Genomic DNA, 24,143 nt, shown 5'->3' with positions numbered 1-24,143 from the left:
TGAAGATATATGAAAAGATATACAGAAAGCGATAAATATACGTAAAATATACAGAAAGATATAAAGAAATGGAAGATATGGAAAATAACATTTTGCGATAGCTTTATCGGGTTGCTGCGATGCATTTAGCTGGGTATGGAACCTGAAATTTCTATAGCAGGTAATTCAAAGGTCTCGAAAATATTTAATTCGTGCAGGTCGTCGAATAAATTGACCCGGAAATGAGGCGGCGGTTTTGTTTAAAACGTGTTTCGGTTAGATATTGAACAGAGTGGAATATGTCTACGCGCTCGTTGCGAATCTCTCGGTCCAGCCTGCCGCGCAGGTATTACAACCTGTGTGGCATGAGAACGGGGCCTTCTCTTCTCACATAATGAACGACTTCGAAGAACGGTAGTGGCATTGACCTGAATCTATTAGGGCTTTGGTTTGGCGGTATTATAGCTGCCCGTGAATCAATCCCTTACTTAGCAACATTCGTAGACCACACAAAACTTCGTATAGCTCATTATACCGGTCCTTATTCCACGTTTCTTGTCTGGATAAGCGTAAAACATTCTTCTTTTTGCGTCCTTTGTGGATTCTGCCAGTTGAACAAAAGCTCTTCTCCGGTTGTTTCAACTTCGGTATTTTTCAGTTTGCAACATGTTTCAGTTTGCGATACTTCGATCGTGTTCAAAATTCTCACCGGCGCTGTTTATAAAATCCTATTGACGATTATGGGAACGCTATTGCTTTAAAACTTAAAGAAATCGAATCTTTAATTTATTTTACGTTATATGCACGATGACCCTACAGAAGTGTGGATTATTTGGCAGTGATTTTGTCCACACGCTTTCTCATTTAATTTATGGATTCTAACAAACTTCAAGCGTGACAAAGGGCGTGCTGATATTGCTGCAAAAGCGTTCAGACGAATAAATAACTATACGTTAATCTGTATTACAATTACACGTAAGAATTCTCGTATGAAAAATATCTGACTCGATTCGCTTTCATAGACACTGGCACAAGTACAAGAACTATGAAACTGAACTATGAACTGAATGGAAATGCAAATTTTGTTCGTATTGGAAGCCTATATACAAGTATATATTATACGTATATACAAGACGATATACAAAATAAGTGGCAATAATTTCAGAGTTTTTAACTTTAACAATTGCTAACATATTTTAGTCGCATCTTTGTCTGATTAATTTGAAATATGTTCAAGATAATAATTGTCATCGGATATATTTTACATATGCACATTGTCGCTTACGAATATATGGTCATTAGCTTATTGGAATATAAATTAGTAACAAAATTACAAATAGAAAAATTCAGGACGACTTTACCTTTTATTACAGCTATCTTGGAATATCACAGGACATTGAAATTTATTTTTAAAAGCTAACATGTTATAGAAAGATTGGCATTTACGAGTGTCAAACAGCTGCATTCTGGAGCAGATCTTTTATTCAAGAAGTTCATTATACTTAGCTTGTCTGGTTGGAAAAAGAATCTTCCAAATTGATTGAAAGACTATAGACTGAAGAAAAATAAAAGAAAGAGACTAATTCATCGTGTTAGAGAAGATCGTTTCGTACCAATTAAAAATAACAAATAAAATAACATATTAAGCAACAGTTCGACATATTACGCTTGCAACGAACTTTTCTGCACTGTTTCAGTTAGTACAGAAACAGGTAAATCTCTAGAGAAATTAAAAGATGCAAGCGTTACGCTGTTAAACGCGATAAATAAATTCGACTCGATTAAGATCTATACGGATGGAAGTAACGCTATTTCGTAATTCGAAATCAATAGGATGCGTTTGTATTTGCCACGATTTAAATATTTCAGTAATAAAGAGCCTGGAGCGCATTGCGTTAAACGAAGTACTCGACATTGCACTAATTAATCCTAACTAACATAATTTCAAAGTACTTATTCTCTTAGAGTCACTCTCACTTTACTAATATTATACGTATACACAAGACTTTTAACTTTAACGATCGCTAACAAATTTTAGTCACATGTTCGTCTGATCAACTTGAGATATGTTCTATATGTATGTTGTTGAGAAATGATATACCGAGAATCAATCTGTCCGCCCTAAACAATCTTACGAGTACCAAAATAGATATTAAAACGAGTCCATGTTCATTACTTTTGACACACGAACATTTTCGATATAGACAGGAAATTGACCCATAAGGGAATGAAAAAGTAAATGAGTTAGCCAAAAATGCCACGTTATTCAAATCGAATAATAACGCATCAATACCCTTTATTAATTTTTCAGAAATATATATGAATATAGTGCTGACGCTAATACTACACAACACAACCAAGACCAAAGGCCCGAAGAATATTAACGCTTTCTGTATGGATAAAGTTAGCAATAAACCGTGGTTTTGGAGAAAAAGATTTGCGAAGATAAGCTACAGTCGCCATAAACAGATGTGGAGTCGATCGTTATAACTTTACAGTCTCGTTACTACGAGCAGGCATTATAAATAGACCGAAATGTTACCGAATCTTGTGAATTGCAGGGTCCGAACCATGTCTTTTGAAATTGTTCGCTACACCATGAGCAGAGACTTATATCGATTGATAGGTTGCGAAAATGCAAAGATTTCTCTCCATTCAACGCAAAACCTCTTCTCGTTGAGTGCAAAATATAAGAGTCTTAGGACACGTCCAAGTTGTCAGTGGCATTCAAGTATGGCACAAAATGTACTTGTATGAATCTTGCAATCTAATACTACATCCAGTTGATTTTGCATAGTCGTATAAACCTTGTTTTAGTAAACCTAATAAAAGAGAGTGTATAGATATAATGAAAGACAGTGTATAGTATAGGAAGGCGTCTTTTAAAGATTTTGACGATGCTCGTACGCTCTTTCGCGACTATGTCATGTTAAGCTTTCTTTAAAGCCAGTTTATCATAGGTTGTTCTACTGTGTGTAAAGTGTATAAAGAAGAGACGTTGTTTCGATTGAGATATTTGTTCACATCGCCTGCAATTGAAAAGCTCATGCTGCATCATTAAGAGTATTTGTCAAGGAACAAGGAATGTCCATATCATTTTGCCGAAAATAGCAAAGAAGAAAATGGTAAAAAATGAATCGAAATATACGAATATGACAGTGACGCCACTCTCCTAACACGTTCCGTTTTATCTTTTTTCTTTTCGGATATCGCGCCATTTGCAAAATAATTAACGTGAAAGTCACGTAATAAATCGACTAAAGTTTGGAATCGAACAAAACAAAAATTGTAATTGTTCTGATTACTGTGAGACTATAATAATAATATCTCTTTACTTTGATTTTTTCCGCTAATTACATTCCGATAATTACTTGAAATATACATGTATGTACAGGCATGTATTTTATATCATTCCTATTTTTAAACTAAATACCATCAAGTTATCGAATGTACAATCAGTACACATGTCCGCCTCCGAATGCTCAAAGCGGTGATTTTATGGTACCTTGGCTTTGCTCGATTCCAAACTTCAGTCGATTTAACAAATAACTTTTTCATTAGTTTGAGATAGACTCAATACCCGTAAAGAAAGAAGATGAAACGTAACGTGTTAAGTGAGTCGTATCTCACCATCGTACTTGCATGTTTCGATTTATTTTTAACAACTTTTCCATCATTTATCGGCAAAGTAATAAGAGACACTCTTAAAGCCGCATCAGTTTTTCAATTCCAGGCGAAGCCAATCAATGGCTATTTTTTAGGACCGTTGTTTTTATCGGAAATTTGTATACAGGAGAACCAGGTCGTTGAAACCAGGAAAGTATCAAGTTCAAACATCAGGATTATCAAAACGACTCTTAGTGGAGTTTCACTTCGTATGCAGACACTCGATCCTGTTGAAAGATCCAATGCCTGTTTCTTTAATCTTCGCATGTGTAGGCTTCCAATATGGCTTTTCAAATATGTCGCTAGTAAATGACTGATTTTAACGCCGCGTTTCACAAAAACTAGCCGGGTCTTACCTGTGGCGGTAGTGCGGATCGAATCCATCACGGAGACCGAGAAATTATAGCGATATTTTAAATGACCCTACGAAGAGTTACTTGAACTTTTATTAACTGTAAAGTGGTTGGAGGACGAAAATCTTCTCACTAGTGAAGAGTAGCAAACAACGGTGAGTATGAACGAATGGTTGTTAAAATTTTGGGTTTCTTGGGTCGTTATTACGTGTCATTTGTTCTATGATATAATAACCGCTCTTAATGACTTTTCTCGTAAATTAGAGCGAGTTTTCTCGTCGATTAAATAGAATTCCGATAAGTTCCGCATTTTACTCTCTAGAGATTACTTCTTGCGATCTTTCCTTGTTCGTTTACGTCCTTATATAAGTTTCTCTTCGTCGTTGCCAGTTTTCTATAGCATATTATGATCATATTAATATGATACTAATATGTTTATATTTTTGAAAAATTTGAGAGATTCTATTTAAAATTCTATTTAAAAGATGGAAGAAAAGTATTTGACGAGTACACTGGACAACACAAAACACATTCACACACAGTTTATTTTAATGATTTCTAAATTGATAGATAATTTGTTTTGCATCGTACGCAAATAACTTGTATGAAATATGTACCATCATACCGTATACTACGGATTGATACCTAAATGATTCCATTTAATACGATATACGCAGATAAATTTGTTTTATCACGTATATCTTTTATTATTTATAAATATCAGATAGTTAATACAATTTATCGAAACATTATGCGGATCAAACGTGATATTTTTATTATTTTTAATAAAAGGTGTAAAGAACAAAATGCGTTTCAGTGCGAATCTCTATGCGCACGTCTGCATATTTATATGCAGATGAATCAAGCAAATAAGAAATTTATGTAACAGCCTTGAAACTTTCCTTGATTTCTGTCAGTAGTAATTTACAACCTAGAGTCATATCCAATATTTAAAAGCTATTACAAAACGACATTGAAAATCGAAAACTGATTTTACATCGAAATTAGAAAACACTGACTTTACGTTGAAAATCGAAGACCGACTTTAAATTGAAAATCAGAAAGTGACTTTTCATTAGAAATCAGAAATTTTGTTAACTGTTACGACTACCTCTGAATGCATATAGGGAACTAAACGTTAAAATGTTTAACACGTTAAAGAGAATAATAAAGGCTATATATATATATATATATATATATATATATAGTAATACTATGTATAGCCTTATGTATGCTTATATGCTGGACAACTATCAGTTGCCTATTTCGCCAATTACTTTAATGGCAATTTCCGCGAAAAGAAAAGATAAAGATGATAATTAAACATTTCCAGCCTTGCGTTTCGATGTAAATAACGATCAAGTCTTAAAAGATAATTGAACGTCGAAACGTAATGACAGGCGACGTACCATGACCACTTATACTTTTGTCCACGGGATAATCATACGTTTTACGATATTATACTTATTCCTTAACTACAGATAATAACAACATAATGCACAATAATACGGTTGAAGATTTATGCCTTTGACCGTTCTAAACTTGACCGTGAATGGCCGAATTTCTCGACCGAATAAATTAATAATAAAAGTATTTATGACCACTTTTATATCGTCAAAGTTCATAGACAGGAATGCGATTCGATAGAAATGTTACTCAAAGCAAACAAACTGCTAGCTTTTAACATGCCTGCCTTTTATCTCATATATTCTCATAGTACTTCTCGTGCTTGAGGGCGGATTTTTCCTTTTTTTTTTTTTTGCGGGGAACGTAAGTATGGTCTTCAAGTAGGAATGTAATTCTTTTATTTCGGTCCTTCGTATTGCTTAAATTATTTAATCTCTTTATCATTCGTCGATATCAGGAATCGATCATTTCTTGTAAAATAATACAAATTTTGGCTAGAAATAACAAATATGTTGGATTTCTCACTTTGCAAATGAATGCCAACGAAATTTCAAAGTTTCGCCTAATGCGTATCATATATTTGTAAAAAGATTCCGTGGTAAGGATTTGAATACTTTCGTGAGCCATTCAGTCACTCGAATACGTAGGTGTCTATTAAACGCTTAATTCTCTACAACGATATTTCGGTTCCATTGCAACCAGTGCTGCCTAATTTCTAACTTGGTGATATCGTGTGAGTATTCTTCACGGTTAATGAGAAATCCAGGCAATAACTACGGATTTATAACCAACAAAATTTCAACCCACCTCATCCAAAGGTTTTATGAGCAACTTATCGTCGAAGATGAAGTGGCATATGTTATCTATCGTAAGAAGATTTTAACACGATGATGAACATATATTATAAATATATATTTGATGATAAATAAATTAAGGGACAAGTATAATTTTAACGATTACGCGATATTAATATATTTTATCACACGTTATAAATTCGTACGACGATATAACAAATTGATAAAAATTGCTAGATATCATATGATTCTGAGTTGTTTATAAAATATTTATAATTAATAATTTTAAAATATTTACAATAAAGGATTTATTATCATATATTTGCTTCCCACTTGCTAGCTTATATTAATCGATCTGTGAAGGTTTTTTGAAACAAATATTTTCATCATATCACATTGTATGATAAAAGAATTGAAAGAAGAAATTGTGAAATGAAATTTCTCGAGAGTCAAATATACTTATACATGTTATAATACACATATACTTATAATTTTTATACTGTATATAATCCGACAATTAAACATTATTTCTACGTACGTCATTATTTCTATAAATTCGATATAATATTATAATTATCATTGTATCGTAATAAGTTACGCGAAACTAATAATTCAATACACAACGTACAATACAAAAAGTATTGTCACGTATCCTTGTTTTCCAATGAAGCAGCGTTCTTTCTATCGTTCGTTCTATCGCACATTTCGTTTTCATAGTATCAGTATTTCAGTATATATCAGTATTTCGTTACATAGTATAGTATGGCGCGAAATTCGACAATGAAACGACGCCAATTAATTAATTGGTATGTAAACCAATTTTTGTTAGCCACGTATTCCAAATTCGTGTTTTCAAATTATAGCAGCTCGATGATTACTATTCCTATGTCGGTTTCCGCAGACTGCCTGGCACCTGAACATTTAGCAGTTTCTCGAGTTACACGGAACTCCTTTTTCTGTCAAGCGGATGTTAGAAATGTACGAACACAGGCATACGTGACTCGATACAAATAACTTGAAAAAGAAAAGCAAACAGTGGCGATGATTAATGGGATCATCGTAGTCGACCCCTGAAAAGAGAACCTAACACTCTCGAAAATACGTAGAACGAAGATTGCCACCAAATTTCATCGTCGCTATTCTTTCTCTCGTGTTTTCTTAGGTGGATCCTGAATTGACTTATATGCTCACTGACGCAGTAATGTTTGAGGTACTTGCGATGAAATTTTCATAACGAAGAAGTAGACAAAATATCTTTACATTGGTATGTCTTGTTAAAAATGCGAAGAACTTTTGTCATATATGTAATTACTGAAAATATAAAATATGTAATTATTGAAAATAAAAGTTTCCAATATGATGTCACTTCGTTTTCGAGAAAATCGAATTTCAAGATTTATCAAATATATTTTTAACCTGACTAATTACCGACTAAGTACGAATAAGAGAGTATTCGCATAAACATCCGCAGTCTATTTATTATAAATTATAGACATCATTTATACGTCTGTATTAAAAAAAAAAAAAAAAACATTTTGACGATTAGTAACGAAGCAATATTTATTGCAAAGTATTTTATCGCATATTATCTCCTCAAAAGCGCAGCACTTTTATGATCTAAACGCATATTTTCGCAACCAGGTATTCAAAAGTAAAATTACCGTAGAATCTATCCTAGTGGAAATTGAATTTTCCGAATGAAGATCCCTAAGGATCTCCTATTAAGAGATTCTGGGAAGAAGTAGCTTTTACATCCAAACGAGAGATTTTTATTCTACGCTTATACCAATATACAACGTGCAATAATTTTTATGAAAAAAAAGCTGAGGATATTAATCATAAAATATAAAAAAATTTGCGGAAACGATGTTACGAATAATGATTATTGCACTTTGGTTACTCAGAATGGTGTAAAGTATTGTTTTGCAAAACGGTGTTTCCGATGCTCTGAGAAAGAAAGACGATTAAAGGCAATCTCCTTCGTGGAGGGACTTATGTCCGTCAAATTTATTTTTTAATTTATAATCTTAACTATAAATAAAAAAATCAATAAACATAATTTTCTATCGAATGAGAAGTTTTTTAGAAAAACATTATCGTCGAAGTACTGAATAACTTTCATTCAAATTTCATATTAGTTTGTCAGTCATTTGAAGCAAAAGTTGTACTATTCGTAGCGATGAAACATAAACATCAAAGCCAAAGACCTAATCCAAAACGAAATAACATTTTCCCCGCCGAAAAGTACTACGTGCGATCTAAATGCTATTACGAGCGACCGAAATAAGTTTCCCTCGTCTATAAGGTTTATCTGGAATGAGAAAGATTTTCTGGTCACGTATAATTATTATTTGTAACCAAACACATTTTGGTCGAAAACATAATTCTTATTCTATAGCTCCTTTTTATTTTGGTTATAACAGTCATAGTGTCTGATTTCTTCGTATTGTTTGTAGTACTATTATTACCATTAATTACAGAAGATGTTTAAAAGGGAGATCTGTGTCTTGAAGAAGTTACAGTAGTCACCGAGAGGGCTAAAAAATGCGTAATCAACAGAAGTCATAAAAACATAGTTAACGCCCAAAGTAGTCTATATCTTGTAAGTACTGGCCACTTGGTTCTCTCTTGTTGATCAAGATCTGTTCGGATTGGTTGGACTTGACAGAGCTGTACGAGAAGATTTGTCTGTCCTTTCAGCCCTACTCCAGCCCCACATCTCGTATTCTCCAACTGCACATCTATTCTGATTTCCGCTAGCCTGTCGCAGCGTGGCCGTGTGTGCTTGTTTGACATTTACAAGTTAGTGCTAATACAATTCACAAGTAGCGGGTGATCTTACAGCAACTTTGGCAGTAAGATTTGTTTCGAGATTCTTGTCTCTTTCGATCAGTTCCTCGAGTGATTAATTGTTTAATCAGTGCATTTACGTGATTCGTTTGAAAAGATTAAAGCTTTCACACTACCTGTTAGTCATTTATTTTCGACACCTGTGACAGCTGTCCAATTAATAATTACATTTGCCATTTATCAGGTAAGTGTTACAATATTTTTACTCGATACACGTAAATGATAGTTTTATCTTCATTTTATTTTTCCGATTATTTTGTTAATTGTATAACGTGGTAAAAAAAAAAAAAAGAAAAAGAGGTGAATGGCTCGAAAAACTTGTAGCACTCGCTGAGATGAGTAAATAATGTCTAATTAGCATAATTGGTAGAAACAATCCTGCAACATAAACTTTTATTATTTACGACCAATCGATATCGTAAGTGAGCCTTTCCCTAATTTGAAAAGTTTTTTTTCAAAATGTGATCTATCTATCCAGGGATCTATGATCTCTAGATATGAGTTTTGTATAAAAAATGGGAAAAACCATGCATCTATTATAACAAATATGAACAACTTTGAAACAAAGCAATCTTCATTAATATCGGTAATAATTAGCCTGTGGATTTTATGCATATTTCGCAATCTGATGCAAAACCGCGCAAACTGTATATATAATTTGCAAAAATATTTGATATACCTACAGCAGAATACTGTCATAATTTTGTAATAGGTAAAACTTCTCAAGTCTAATAATAAGTCTGATAATCTTGCGTTGACAATCTCTACATTAACGTATTACGAAGAAATTCACTTACGACGTCGAAAAATTGATTTTATGTCGAAAGGACTACTAGGACCTATATTGATCGGACATATTTTGATTGTATCTTTTTTTTAACGATCTGTATATCTAACAATGAGATCCGTAGGCCCACCGTTCACGCAGCGGCGCTTCATAAAAGCGTAAACGCAGTCTATCAGACGCGACGATACGTCTAACGCCGACGTTCATACGAAGCGTACGGTAAGATACATTTTGTCTGGCAAAATGCGAAGCGACGAGGAAGACGCGTTTATCCTACATCGGCAGATTCGTTTATAACCGCAACCTGTCGCATCGTACGCGTACTGACAATGTTAACGCCAGTCGTCACGATGAAAACGCCAAAGACGAGTCGCTACTGTTTCATGGACAGGTGCACATTACTTTACAATTTACAATGACCGCTGCATGCAAGCGTATTGTTAACATTAACGCGTCTAATGCGCTTTCTATGAAGCGACGCTTCGTGGACACAGTGGGTCTTAAGCCGAATTTACACTGTTTCACTTGGAAGGAACACGGCGGATGAACGCTGCTTTCATTCTTCTTCCATCCGTGTATAAATGTGTTCGTGTGTTCAGGTGTTCCATACACGGATCAAAGCAGCGTTCATCCGCCGTGTTCCTTCAAAGCGAAACAGTGTAAATTCGGCTTTAGTCTCTCAGATATTACGTTTTAATACCTTTCGTCCCTACGATGAAATCGTCTAATAAGCGAGAATAAAATTTTCCTTATTTTAGATGAGATGTCTTGGTTAGAAAATATAGCTTCGACAGACCAACAATATTCCGAAAATGTTTTCGATATCCCGTCAATGCCCCTGACACCGACTTCTTCTCAGATGAACATTCAGAGCCCTTGTTTTCCTGGAAACCGGGATCCCCCGTTGAGTCACGGATATCTTTGGAATAACTTTTCCAATCCTTGCAATATTTCAACGTCAGTTAACACGTTGAATGATCGTGGATTGTCACCGTTTCATAGCGCAAATATCCAGCATTCCAATAGTAATCGAAATTATCGAATATACAGGTACAGATAAAAGTAATTAGTACGTAAACTGTGGATTTTCATGCATTTATGAGAAATTTGAAGATGCAGAAGTGTACAATTAAAATACAAATGTACAAAATGCACATTGCAAAGATATTAAAAATATTTCAAGCGAATATCTTTTGTACTATCTTCCGTTTTGTTAGTTACGTTGACACAAACATGAAACTGCATAAAAATCCGCCGCCTAGTAATTAAAATTGTGAATATTCGAAAGCAAAGTTTTCTATGAAAATGTTCATTTTCTTATCGATTTCAAGTCACCATTTCTATCTTTTACAGCAAAAGCAATTTTAAAACCCAACACATTGTCGATTAATCCCGTGTTATTAAAATTATCCCCTTGTTTGATTTTGAAATTAAACATATTATTTCCCATCCTCTTCAACGTTTTAGAAAAAACATCGTCGTAATATTAAACTATCGAGAACATCAAATTATTCCTTGTCTCAATAATAATATCTTTGATTCCTACAAAACGTTGTCAATTTGTCAGCTACTTTTAAGATTTAAATCCAACAATCTGTTTTCATTTTCAACTGTGTCATACTAAAATATTTATCGTAATTTTTCTCCTGTGATATTCGTACACATTTAATAGGTCCATTCTATCCTCTGAATCAAAACATTACTGTTATTTCATTAAATTCAACAGCTAACTTGGGATTTCATTTTACAAATCTTATCCTATGTTCAAGCAAAAAAACTGTAAAATGAAAACTGCGAATAAAACTGCGAGGATACGTTCAATGGAATTAGTATGTTAGCTAATGAAATTATTCAAATGTTTTTATAAATTATAATAAAATTATTCAAATATGCGTAAACTAAATTCGACATGATATTTAAACCTGGTTACTTAATATGTATTTCGAAACACGGGGCTATGTTGCATTTCTAAATAATAATTAAAGTTTATGATAACAGAACAAAAACGAGTTTACTAAATGCAACGAAATTAAAATATATTATTCGCAATTAAATTTTTTCTATCGCATTGGCAATGTAGCAATGAGAAGACGGATAGAACTATAAGAAATGAAAATTACTGACAATTTCGGAAAAATACTTATTTTCAATTACGTAGGAAAAAATGATTTCTATTAGTTTCGAATTTCTTACGAGAAAATCATTCGATACCAAAAAAAAAAAAAGAATATCCCATTCAATTCATTTCTCCTCTTACTAAAAATCTCGGAAAATCTCGTTCAGTTTTCTTTGCGTCATTAGCTTTTTCAAGCAAAACAAGTATACAAAATTTTCTATTATAATTTGTTTATTATTATATTACGCTGAACAATTTCTTTATTAATTCCTCTTGTTCTCCGTTTTATATGAAGCTGTGTTTTAAAATATGATTAGAATGTAAAATAGTAGTCTTGTAACCCTATAGCGTAGCCAATAAATTACTACTACCACCATTACTAGTAATTTCTTTATTATTGTAACATCGTTAAATAATATCTGCTTTCTTCCGATGAAAAGATGGGAGCAATATTCGCAGCAAAACTCCACTATCGATGAAGAGGATATAGTTGACGAGTCGAGAGAAAGAATAAACATAAATTCCACAGAGCAATCTTTAGATTTTATTTGTGAGAGAGCTCAAGATCGTCAAATCTCCACGACTACAACGGTATTTCGCGCTTGGGAAATTCCGGCGTATCAGAACACTGGGCAAAACACTGAAAATGGGCTGAAATGTCGTTCGTGGCAAGAGTCACGGTATTCGATTGGCTTGAGCAACAATTCCTTTGACAATGAAGCGTGTTCTGTAGAACAAGGTGGTAAGATACTTTCACACGATATTATCAGCATGCAAAATAGATAAAGTAACAATTCTATATCAACTTTTTAACAGTGCAATTTAAAATGTTGAATAACGAAGACGTTAATAGTTACTAAATAATTATGTTCACACGAATTGATACGTTGATACGTAATGAACACTACATTAACTTCATTTATGACTTTACCGTCGCCAATGTGGCTATAATGGGGCCAGCGTAGCCTAAATATTTATCGAACATGTAACTATACTTTTCATTTCATATCATCGCGTGTAACAAACGACAAGGCTATCGTAAAATCATTGTAAAATGTCATATTGGCATGATGTATGTAATACTTTTTGCAATAAACGCAACAACATTCAACGCTAACTTCTCCTTCATCTTCGTCTCGAATATTTATTTGAATTACACATTCACTCATCGATAGAAAACGAAATGAAAATATTTGAAAAATATTTTACTCTATATTTTCAGACTTATCTTTAGAGCAATTCCACGTCATTTTTAGCCGAAACATGGTTTTGAAATCACGTAAAATTTATATATGCCTAAAGATATGCTCCATACTAATGAAATCGAAAGAATTGAAAGATCGATCATTCATTTCTGTGCATACCGTTCTCCTCAAATAAAATTGTTGCAAATTTAGTACATCCACTGTTGATAATTATTAATACAGATACTTTTAAAGCAAGAAACGGCGACATGAATACGTTACATTCTTTGGTGTTGCACAATTCGTACAATAGTACATTTAACTTTTAACAATCAAAGATAAAATAAAAGTATTTAACACAAAATAGAGATAGAATAAGAAAATTGCACAAAGATGTATAAATTTTCTTAAAATCTCCTAATAATTCAACAACATTCGAAACATAGTTCTTAGCAGTATATGTAATACAATTCGCTTTTTCATTACAATCGCTACATGTGTTTCTCGTTATTATTATACTAAAAAATATTGAAGAAATTTTAATTTACTATAATATTTCATATTAAGAAAAAAAAAAAAGCAAAAAGAAAGACGTAAAATTGATTTAATTGAAATTGGAATAAAAATAATATTGAGATATTAGCATTTCATTAAAAATTCAATTCTCAACATATATGTGACGTCAGTGAATTCGTTTAATTAATAAAGAATGAAATTATTCGCAAAACTTTGCGGACTGGATCGATTGACGTCAGTTAACAAATATAGATGAGATAGCGGTACGGAAGCAAGGCTAAGGGCTCTACCACCGATCCGACCACGTTTTATACATCATCGCCCGCAGATGATCCTGATTCCAACAACCCACATTATAGCGGCACGTTTATTAACTGGCACGCGGGAGCAGCTTGGTAATGACGCATCGAATATGCAGCTATTTTCATCTGACTGCCGCTTTGTGAATAAAAAACTGATACCGGTTAAAACCTCGCTACGATTATATCGTCACGTATAACGCTAGAGGATACAGGAAATCGTCACTGAACTGAATTTTCATCCGCCAAATTTCGCGAAAGCCATTTGAAATCACGTTAGCAGATACTAGTTAGCAAATTAATTTTCGGACATGCGACAAAATACATAGATTCATATTCACATTTTTATTCGAGATGGAATTATTTAATAGATTCCCATTTCTTCCGAGACTGAAGCATAAAACTACAATAAATAAATACCCTAATATCATACGATAATGGATTATTATTTTAAAACCCATATTTTTTACTAGTATAAATAAACATATGAGATAAAGTTCTTTATGGAACAAGACAATATAAAATATTTAATCCTATATAAACTTGCAATTTTAGAAAAAAAACAATTTCATGAAGTTATCACGTTATGTTGTATTAATGATGGATTTAACGAATTTTACTATAAATCAAGATTTTGTATATGCATTCATTGATTTATACAACATTTATAAATCTGAATTTATTTCTTCTCTATAAGAAGCTACAGTAGGCAAGTAATAGTTTTCAGCATCAGCTTATTCTAGAATTTGGTTATGTAAATTTTTATAAGAAAGAGCTACTACATCCTTAAAAATTTATAATTTTTTTTTATTGAATTTTGATATACGCGAAATTCTTACGTTTCATATAATGTAAGATGATATTTTAGTTTTCAATTTTTAAAAATACTATTTCTATTGTGTTAAAAGTCGTAACTTCGTTAACTTATTAAATTTATTAAAATCTGAATTCTTTACGTTTCAGAGACAAATAAACGATTGACCAGCGACAGACCTCGCAAAGAAAGGACTGCATTTACAAAACACCAAATCCGCCACCTTGAATATGAATTTGCCCATAGTAATTATCTGACACGTTTACGTCGCTATGAAATAGCAGTTGCTCTCGATCTAACAGAACGTCAGGTAAATTGATATTGCAATGCCGATAATTTTCAACTTCGTTAACCCTTTAATAGTTTGATTTGTTTTTAAGATCTACTAGGACGATCGATTGTAGGGAATGTTTCACACAATTGAAACAAGTTGTAGCTCTAAAACGACAGAGGGCAGGAAAAGATGTTTTGTGTTTTAAAGATTTTAAAATTACCTCTGTCTTTTAAAATTTTAATATATTTTTCATATCGTTTATTATTTTGTTATTCTCTAGAAAATAGCATTGAAAAATACTTAGATCCAGAAGTGATTCCATTGAAAGATATAATCTTAATTTCATAGAACTTATTACATTTTGTCTTTCCCTATCTTTCATACGGTAAGTTCTACGAAAGTGAAAATAAAATATCTTTTAAACTAATTTTTTAAAACACAAGCAAGTCAATATCTTCTCATAGAAAATAAAGAAGCAATTGTATGCATAGAAGAAATGTATGATTCAAATATATGATTGAAAAAAATAATAGTAAGCTTCTAAGTCTTAAAGCACGTCATGCAATATTCAAAACTATTTAATTTTACCTCATGAATTTTTTTCCTATTTTATACTACTTCCGGATTATAGCTTGTCCCATGTTATATAAAAATAATTTATATGTATATTAAGAACAGTAAAATGATATGAAATACGTGAAAGATACATCATTCTCAATTTTTTATAACAAATTATTATTAATTCTAAATATAAAAATATTTGGAGTTGCATTTTACCATTTCGATTAAATGTAAGATTATTAACTTGTTTTCTGAGGCGATTGTATATACGTTATCCCATATGGAAAAAATATTACACATGTAAATTTATATTTGGTTTGAACTATTTGTTCAAATGATGAACTATTGAATCAAATGTATCGATAAGATATAATATTTGACAAATAGAAAGTTTCATTTCATACCAACTAATTATAAGTAAATAAAACAATATTACAGGAACAGTATTTTAATTATAGACATGATTAGTTAACTTTGTTAAGTAAAATTCTATTGTTATATTTTGTCATGTTATAATTAATAATATATCATGGATTATCATTTGAAGAAAATATAGTTGTGTACGTAATAAATAATGTAATATGTTCCTAATTTTTTAGGTAAAGGTATGGTTTCAAAATAGACGTATGAAGTGGAAGAGAACAAAAGCAGGATTAGGAAGCGGATCAGAAAAATTTTGATGATCCCTGATAATTATTTCTTTAATTTTAAACATCGTATACAATGTCCAATGTAAATAGTAAGTTAAGTAAACTCATGTAATCAAAAAAGTGTTCAATATCTCTATAGTACTTAATTATAACATTTGTACATTATTGTGTTTAATAAAAAATTTACTTAACATTATTTAGAAGAATCTATTGGTACAAAATTCATATCAAAACCCTTTTCTTTCAATTTCTTTTCTAAAGCAGATAGTTTATGTCTTGTACTTTGTTCAAAACTTACATGCCTCTGGTTTTGGACACCTCCGTTTCTTATTTTAGTAACTTTATTTCTGTTTATTACTTTAGGATAAATTTTTGTTGTCCATGTTTTACCAGCAAAAAAGCCATTATGTTGTTTCTCAGGTGGAATATACGTAGCTAATTAAAAACATTACATGATATATTACATGATAAAATTGAAGCATTCACTTAATAATTGTTGTACATTTTTGTATAATACCTTTTAATAATCTTCCATACATAAGATAGTTATTCATTGTTTCTGCAGCTACTTTTGCAACTTCAGGGTACATGAATTCCACGTATCCATAGCCACGACTTCTACCAGTCTAGAAATAATATATACTATGATATTATGTACTTAATTTCTAAGCGTACCTTATTTTATATTATATGTTGTTAATTATTATTGCAAATATTAATGGCAACTACTAAAATGACTAACTAAGGGTACATCAATAATACACACTTAATTAGTATAAGTCAGATTAATCATTACAGGAAGAATCTATCTCTTATATTATGTAGGACATATATTGGTATTCTAAGAAAGCATATTCATACTCAAACCAGTACAAATAATATTATAATGGTAATCAAACTTGTAAAATAGGTAGTTGAAATTTTATAACATTTATATACATATTTATATTATGTATAATTCAAATTCATGTATACTTACATTTCTCGATCGAACAACTCGCACTCTAGTTACTTTACCAAATTGTGTAAAATACTCTGTCATTTGTTCTTCGTAAAAACCATGAGGTATATGACCTAAATACACTATACCTCTTCGATATCTCATTTGAGGCCTTATTTTTCTCCTCCTGACTTTAATAACTTTGTGCGATTTTTCAGGTTTTGGAGATGAAACAGTTTTTGGAATATTTGTTGCTATAACATTTTTCTTCTGGAATAAGACAAATTTTTTCAATTTAAAATCTTATTCAATTTTTCTGCAATTAAATATCACAGCATGCAGATTATGTTTAAATGCGTACTAACCTCCAACACTTTTTTAACATTTTCTATCGCTTTAGATACAGTTGATTCCTCTTCTATATCTGATGATTTACGTTTAACTTTTATAGCTTTTTTGAGAGGTGGAACTCTCACTGAATTAAATTTCTTTTTAATTTTCATTTTATATTTGTATTAATACAATGTAAGAACACACAATAGACATTAACGGAAAGGAAATGAGAGTAGCGCCAATGGCAGTAGGTTACTTATCTCCCGGTACAAGTGCTGACCCAAGCGGACAAAATCTCGCATGCGATGTTATCGACTCAGTATAGTACTAATTCGAATTTTGAATTGAAACTATTAGGAAATAAGTAATAAAGTAATGGAAATAAAGTAATAAAATTCTATATTTGCAATATGTTTCAACCGTATCATGATACAACTGATTGGAACGGTGATTTCGTGCAGGATCTGTTATATTTGTAATGTTTTCCAATTTGAATACGGGCCGACTGCTGACATTTCTAAAACAATTAATCTAATAATTGAAACTTAACGTTCATTGTCTTTCTTTCGCCTAAATATTAAAAAATAGATTCTGTCCATCAACTAACAGTTTTGCACATCTATTCTAGTGTTTGTTTCGGCGTTCAGAATATATACATTTTCCAAAAATCGTCCCATGAATTCTTTAACACCCCATTACAAGCAAAAGGGAACCGGTGGATGTACAATTAGTACAGTGATGATAGAAGGGTCAATTTATCTTGAATAAAATACGGATGGAGATGCAAACGACAAAAGCGATAAGATTCAAATTTCTGTTTAAAAATGAAAAATGTCTACGTCATACTGTGTTACAAGGAAATGAACGAAAAAGTAGATAACGATGTTGAAAAATTCAACGGAAAAGCAATAGCTTGCAACAACTTATATTGCTTACTCTTTGGTTTAATTTTATAATGATTTATAAGTAAAAAATCTGTAAGAATACACTTTGTAATGAAAGGTATATTTATATATAACAATAAAATATTATTATCATATTATAAAAAAATCACTTTAATCTCGCACAGATAAATAATGATTTTCTTAATAAAGGCGTTTTACTGTCGTTTCAGCTGATTCTTCTCGAGTATGACGCGCAAGATCATCGGCAGCGAGTGCACCTGTAACACGACCCACTATTCTACCAATTACAGAGCCAGCCGCTGTGCCAACTGGACCAGCTATGCAGGTACCAACCGCAGCACCAGCTTTTGAACCAACGTGTGAACCAACAGTCTTCCCTACTCTTTTTGCATGTCCCACATCCCTCAAAACTTTCTTAAGATATTTGATCGTGTCCTTAATACGTCGCTTCTCCTCGGGATCGCTTTCAGCCTTACGGCATTCTTTCAGTTTATCGATGGCATCCTTTATCTCATTGACTTTCTCGCTTGCGTGACTTTCAATGCATATACCATCGTCGAAAGAGGAAACTGTACAGAATATAGAGTCTGATACACTAACTAGTCTTAGTGTAGTACCCGAGTGTTCCAAACTGTAGTTGATCCTATCTGTATAGGGGTTCCATGCACCGGGTAAACCTTATGTGTCAATATTAGTACGAGAATTAGCTCGTAAATAGAAAAATCATTTCTACGCTAAAGTTACAAATATTTCCATTCTCGTGTATAATTTTACCTCCTCGTGCCCTTCGCCTATTGTGAATCGGACTCATATTTTGAATTCCCACAACCCCTTTTGCGTCCAAATGCTCGACAATTGTATCAGTGTTGGATATTTTGATATCCTGCACTTAAACTTTATGCCCACGCTATGATCTAAAAGTGGAAAATGAGAATCACATTGAGGTTCGAATATTTGAAAGCCACAAAACATTTTTTTGCTTTAAGTCCTTATGTAAAAAAATTATGAAAAGAAGAAATTGTTTAAAATAGTACTGGCAGTTTTTCGCGAATATCATGGAAATTAAGCGATACCACTTTATATGCATATAAGAAAAAGTTATTTAAAATATCGATTTCTACAACATATTCAAAAATCATTACAATCGGAGAGTAGTTAACTTTTCATCGTATGAACTATTTTGTAAAACGTATATTTCTTACAATTACTTCCACTTCAATTTTTCACACAATAAACTTGAGGAAGCATGTATCATAGTTAATGATATTGGAAATAAAAATTCAGGTGCTTAAAGGAACATGTTGTACTTACGAATAAGATAATGATGCTTTGGAAATTAAGACCACAAATATTATACCTTATATTATAAAATACGATCGAATCGCTACAAAATACTGAACTGTCAACTAGAGAAGAATACATAGTATATGACTTTATTCGACTGTTCTTATCTTATCTGACAATAGACAATCTGAGTATATGTAGAAGCGAATATGTGTGTTTGCGAGATACAGTGATTTGCAGGACGGTTGTAGTGATTGGCGTTATGAATTAAAAATTCGATTAATATCGGAAAAATGTTGTTGAAAGAAAACGAATTCTATTTAAAATTGAAATAACCCTATTATGCTTTTACAAACGCAACAAATAAAAGCTCAGTTTCGTTTTTGAAAAGTGTCTATTAGTTGTTTGATGACATTATTTACTAAATTGGCCAAAAATTCCTTCGAGATTCCATTCCTGATAAAAAATCTTTTTTAAACAAACATACGGGCATTTAGAGGAAATTCTAATGTTGGTATAAAGTTATTTAGTGAAAAAAAGGCAAGATAAGCGCAATACGTAATATTTTCTTCGATCTTAGATCTTGCGATTCGATACAAGCTAACTGATTACAACATAATCTGTAACACGATAGATACATAGCAAAAAAAGAAAAATACTTTTCTCTAAGCGTATTTTTATCTCATCGAAATCAGTGAGGTGTCTCCTATTTTAAATACTGTTTTGCTTTTCGATCACAAATGTCAATAAAAAGACTCTGGCACAAGCATAATCTTTTTTCATAAGGTCTTAAGCCAAAAAGATGTTTTGTAAATTTTTAATATTAGAACTTTAACAGGATTTTTAAAGGTTGAACGTGGCATATCCAAATATCTAACACTGATAGAATCGATGAGCATTTGGAGGCAAAAGCGGTTGCCAGAATTTTAATCGTCAGTCATAGTATCTGTAGGCAAGGGGAACCAGAAGGTAAGATTACTTGTGAGAATGGAAAAAATATTTTTAACATTAGCATAGAAATGAATTCTATATTTACAGGCCACTTCTCGTATTAACATTCATGCACGAAGTCGGTCCTATTAGTGAGATAGGAGTTGCTGGAGGCGTTGGTGCACTTGGTGGTTTACAAACGGGTGTGACAATTGATGCTAGCTGTGGCCCACTTTCTGCAACGGCCTGCGGCGCAGTTGGTTCCGTAGTTGTGGGTTCTATGGCAGATGAATACGTTGCCTGTCAACTCGTGCGTTCTTCTGCCAAGTGATCCATCGAAGTAGGATTAGAACACGTCGGTCCAGAAAATTATTTTTATCCGAGAGAAGTCAAAAACATCTTTCTATAATATAATAGTAACATTCTGTCATTATTTATAAATATATCTTGCATTAAAAGATGTGTTCTTACGAATTTTGTATTTGTAACCCACCATAAAATTAAGCCAGAACAAAAATGTGGGTCAAGGCTTATTTTTTAAATTATAAGCAATCGACTTCAATTTAATACCAAAGTACACAATGTACAGAAAGAAATTGGCTGCGAGAAATATTTATACATATCCTGATCTTCCAATGAAGCGTTTTGTCATCAGGTTTTAGATTTCACTTTCATAGTATTAAATTTGTCTAGTTGTATGAAAATATGTATAAAGGTACGTTAATTTCTTAAACATTGGCAACACTCACAAAAATTTCGTTGTCTGGATATTGGAACAAAGTTTTTACATACTTATTTACAGGTTACTTAAATTAAGGAAAACTCAAAGTAACTGTACCAGTTACTGACATAGGGCTGGTAACTTCGTGAGTTTATGATGCGTCGGCTGTTATTAAAGTGCAGAAAGAAACCTCGAATTCTTCGTTTATCCGAGAAAATTTGATCCAGTGACTGTTAACATATAAGAGATAAATAAGTATATTAAGACAAATTTAACTTTCTAATATCTTGCAAAATTATGATTCATGATATTTTTATACTATAACAATTATTCAGTCAACACATAGTGCACCCATTCAAGAACTGTCAGACTAATATTCATCTATTTATTATTCTTAACTTCAATCAGAGCGCTAAATTTTTATCTACCAACTATGAATATGATATTATTCTTAAACTAGGTATCAAAGTCGTTTGAAGAAATATCGGTGTCAATTAGGTTTGTAAAGGAAATTTTTTAAGTGAAAAATTCCACACGTAATGTTTACACTTTGTGAACGAAAATAATGTTCAGATTTTTCATAAGGCTCATATGTTTCGCAATTATTTAACTCAATATGAAAGAAGTAGAAAATGAAAAAGTGTCTTCAACTGGGTCGAGAGAAGTAATTGTTGAAATAAAAACGTAAATAGCATATCCAATTTAGTAGGTGAAACAGTTAGAGAAAAATTTAATTGTGTTTTGGAAAAGATCTAAGTTAGAATATGTATAGCAAAAATAATTACAAAGGGTCTGAATGCTACACTCATGACAAACCTAGAATGAAAAAGTCAAGCTTCTTGATAATATATGTATAACTTTGCGTACTTTTTATCTCTTCAATATAATTTTTATGCATTCTTTTGACTTTCATAAATATACATATACACGTGGAACTCTTTGTGTACTGTATAAGAAACATCGTGAAACAATCGATTTGCAACAAAGTAAAAACTCGTGTTAAACTAACGCAAATAATAGGAGAAACAGTTCAAAATATATATCTGCATTCGATAACAAAACTTTATTCAATAAACACACGCAGCAAAAGGTAATGTGTTAAGAAAAACAAAAAAAAAAAAGATATTTATTTCTGAAATCAAAATTTTATTCTCTATGGAAAAATATCATTTCGTCGCTCGAAATATCCTTCGTCTAATCGTTTCGCGACACATGTTCTGTTTTCTGTTTTCATTATTCTTCATAACAAACCATACGAGTTCTCAGTTCCCTGTGAAATCTTGTAAAACCTTCGAGGTTGATATTATTTCCAGTGAAATGTAAAAACGTGTTAAAAAATCGTACAACTATAAGACCAAAACGTGTAAAATAAATCGTTTAAAGTTAATAGCACACGTTAAAAAATATCGCGTAGAAAATGTACCGTGTGAAAAGAATTCCAGAAGTCTAAAAAAATAAAAAAAAAATAAAAATTGCGGTACTAAGAGGAAGTATTGTTAAATTTTAACGAGAAACTGTGTACAAGAAGCTTACGTTTGTTCTTTCGAATAGTGCAAGCAATTTAGAGAAACTTTTAGTTTTCGAATTACTCAACCGTAAACATTTTTCTCATTTTCCTCGACCACTACTTCGCTACTATTATTTCGTTTTAATCGAGATTGTTTTAATTGAATCACTGCCGATACAAATCGTAGATAACATCGAAATGAAGTGAAACCTTTCGTCATTTATGCTAATGAATTACTGAAACAAGGTTTTTATATGAAGTAAATAGAGCAAGATTCTAATCGTTCAGAGTCGCTCGTGTAAATCAAATTTTAATTAAGTGGAAATATTAATCGTTTCATTCGAAGTTTCTCATTTATCTAATACAAGCGTATCTGTGCATTTAATATAACGAATGATTTTAATTGAACGACTTGCTTTAAAAGTCAGTAAACGATAGATTCTGTTGATAAACCTGAAATATGAATAATTTGTTTATTTTCATTCAATAAGGCGCATCATAATGAACGGATGAGATTTTCTTGATTAATTCATTGAGCCAGCGTTGAATCAATGAAATATTTCATTTTATAATCTTTTATTCAATTAATTTAAATTTCTCTTTGTTAACATTGCGATTGTTAGACTGTGGATATTTATGCATCTACAGGAAACATGAAAATGTAAAAATATACAGTCCGTGCACATGACATGCAAACATACATAAAATATTTACAATAAATTGCTCGTTATAATATTTAGTAGATGGGACGAATCTCTATATAAATCTCAGTTTTTAGCTACATCGATAAAAATACAAACTTGTACAAATAATCGCAGTCTAATGACTGCGAAAAAGAATTCCAAGGATTTGTTTAATATTTTTTGTGTCGTTTCTTCTTTCATCTGAATATATTATGTTTTTATCGAGTTTGAAATCATTTTTGTATTTAGAGTAATACGTAAACTATTTTTCTTCTAATTTATAGACATTTTCTTCTTCTGTGGAATGATCTTATATTATTATTCTAATACACTATTTATTATTTTATTACATTTTTAAATAACAACCGTTGGACCACCGTTCGATGATAATTGGTCATGTTATGGAGTTTTCGATTTAAATATCTACGCTCCTGATTCCACCTAAGTATCCTCATAACAGAAAATCTAAAGCGATAGGTGATAGCCACATTGCGAGTTTTGAATTAGATTCCTCGTAACGTCGATTAGCACTTGGAAATATTGAGTGATAAAGGATCTTAGGATGTGGTCCCAGATGGGTTAATAATACC

At 31.9% G+C, this 24,143-nt stretch overlaps 3 protein-coding genes across 3 annotated transcripts; 1 reads left to right on the top strand and 2 right to left on the bottom strand.

Moving 5' to 3' along the window:
- The first annotated feature begins 10,599 nt into the window (after positions 1-10,599).
- Positions 10,600-16,471, top strand: btn (buttonless). Its single transcript, XM_076618639.1, is given in 4 exon segments — positions 10,600-10,898; positions 12,393-12,694; positions 14,915-15,075; positions 16,200-16,471. Coding segments are annotated over 4 exon segments (843 nt in total). The 3' UTR covers positions 16,281-16,471.
- Positions 16,275-17,767, bottom strand: LOC117156415 (MKI67 FHA domain-interacting nucleolar phosphoprotein). The gene is made up of 4 exons (XM_033333396.2): positions 17,556-17,767; positions 17,230-17,460; positions 16,768-16,876; positions 16,275-16,685 (listed from the first exon to the last, which is right to left on the bottom strand). The coding sequence occupies exons 1-4, from the start codon at positions 17,691-17,693 to the stop codon at positions 16,444-16,446; spliced, it is 720 nt and encodes a 239-aa protein (XP_033189287.2). The 5' UTR covers positions 17,694-17,767; the 3' UTR covers positions 16,275-16,443.
- Positions 17,768-18,507: 740 nt separating this feature from the next.
- Positions 18,508-19,868, bottom strand: LOC117156405 (uncharacterized). Its single transcript, XM_033333382.2, has 3 exons — positions 19,740-19,868; positions 19,203-19,342; positions 18,508-19,105 (listed from the first exon to the last, which is right to left on the bottom strand). Exons 2-3 carry the CDS (start codon positions 19,237-19,239, stop codon positions 18,609-18,611), a joined length of 534 nt encoding a protein of 177 aa, XP_033189273.1. The 5' UTR covers positions 19,240-19,342; positions 19,740-19,868; the 3' UTR covers positions 18,508-18,608.
- Positions 19,869-24,143: the final 4,275 nt, after the last annotated feature.

Source organism: Bombus vancouverensis, chromosome 5 (genome assembly GCF_051014615.1).
Source record: "Bombus vancouverensis nearcticus chromosome 5, iyBomVanc1_principal, whole genome shotgun sequence".
Classification (NCBI taxonomy): domain Eukaryota; kingdom Metazoa; phylum Arthropoda; class Insecta; order Hymenoptera; family Apidae; genus Bombus; species Bombus vancouverensis.
This window is presented reverse-complemented; position numbering and strand designations above follow the sequence as displayed.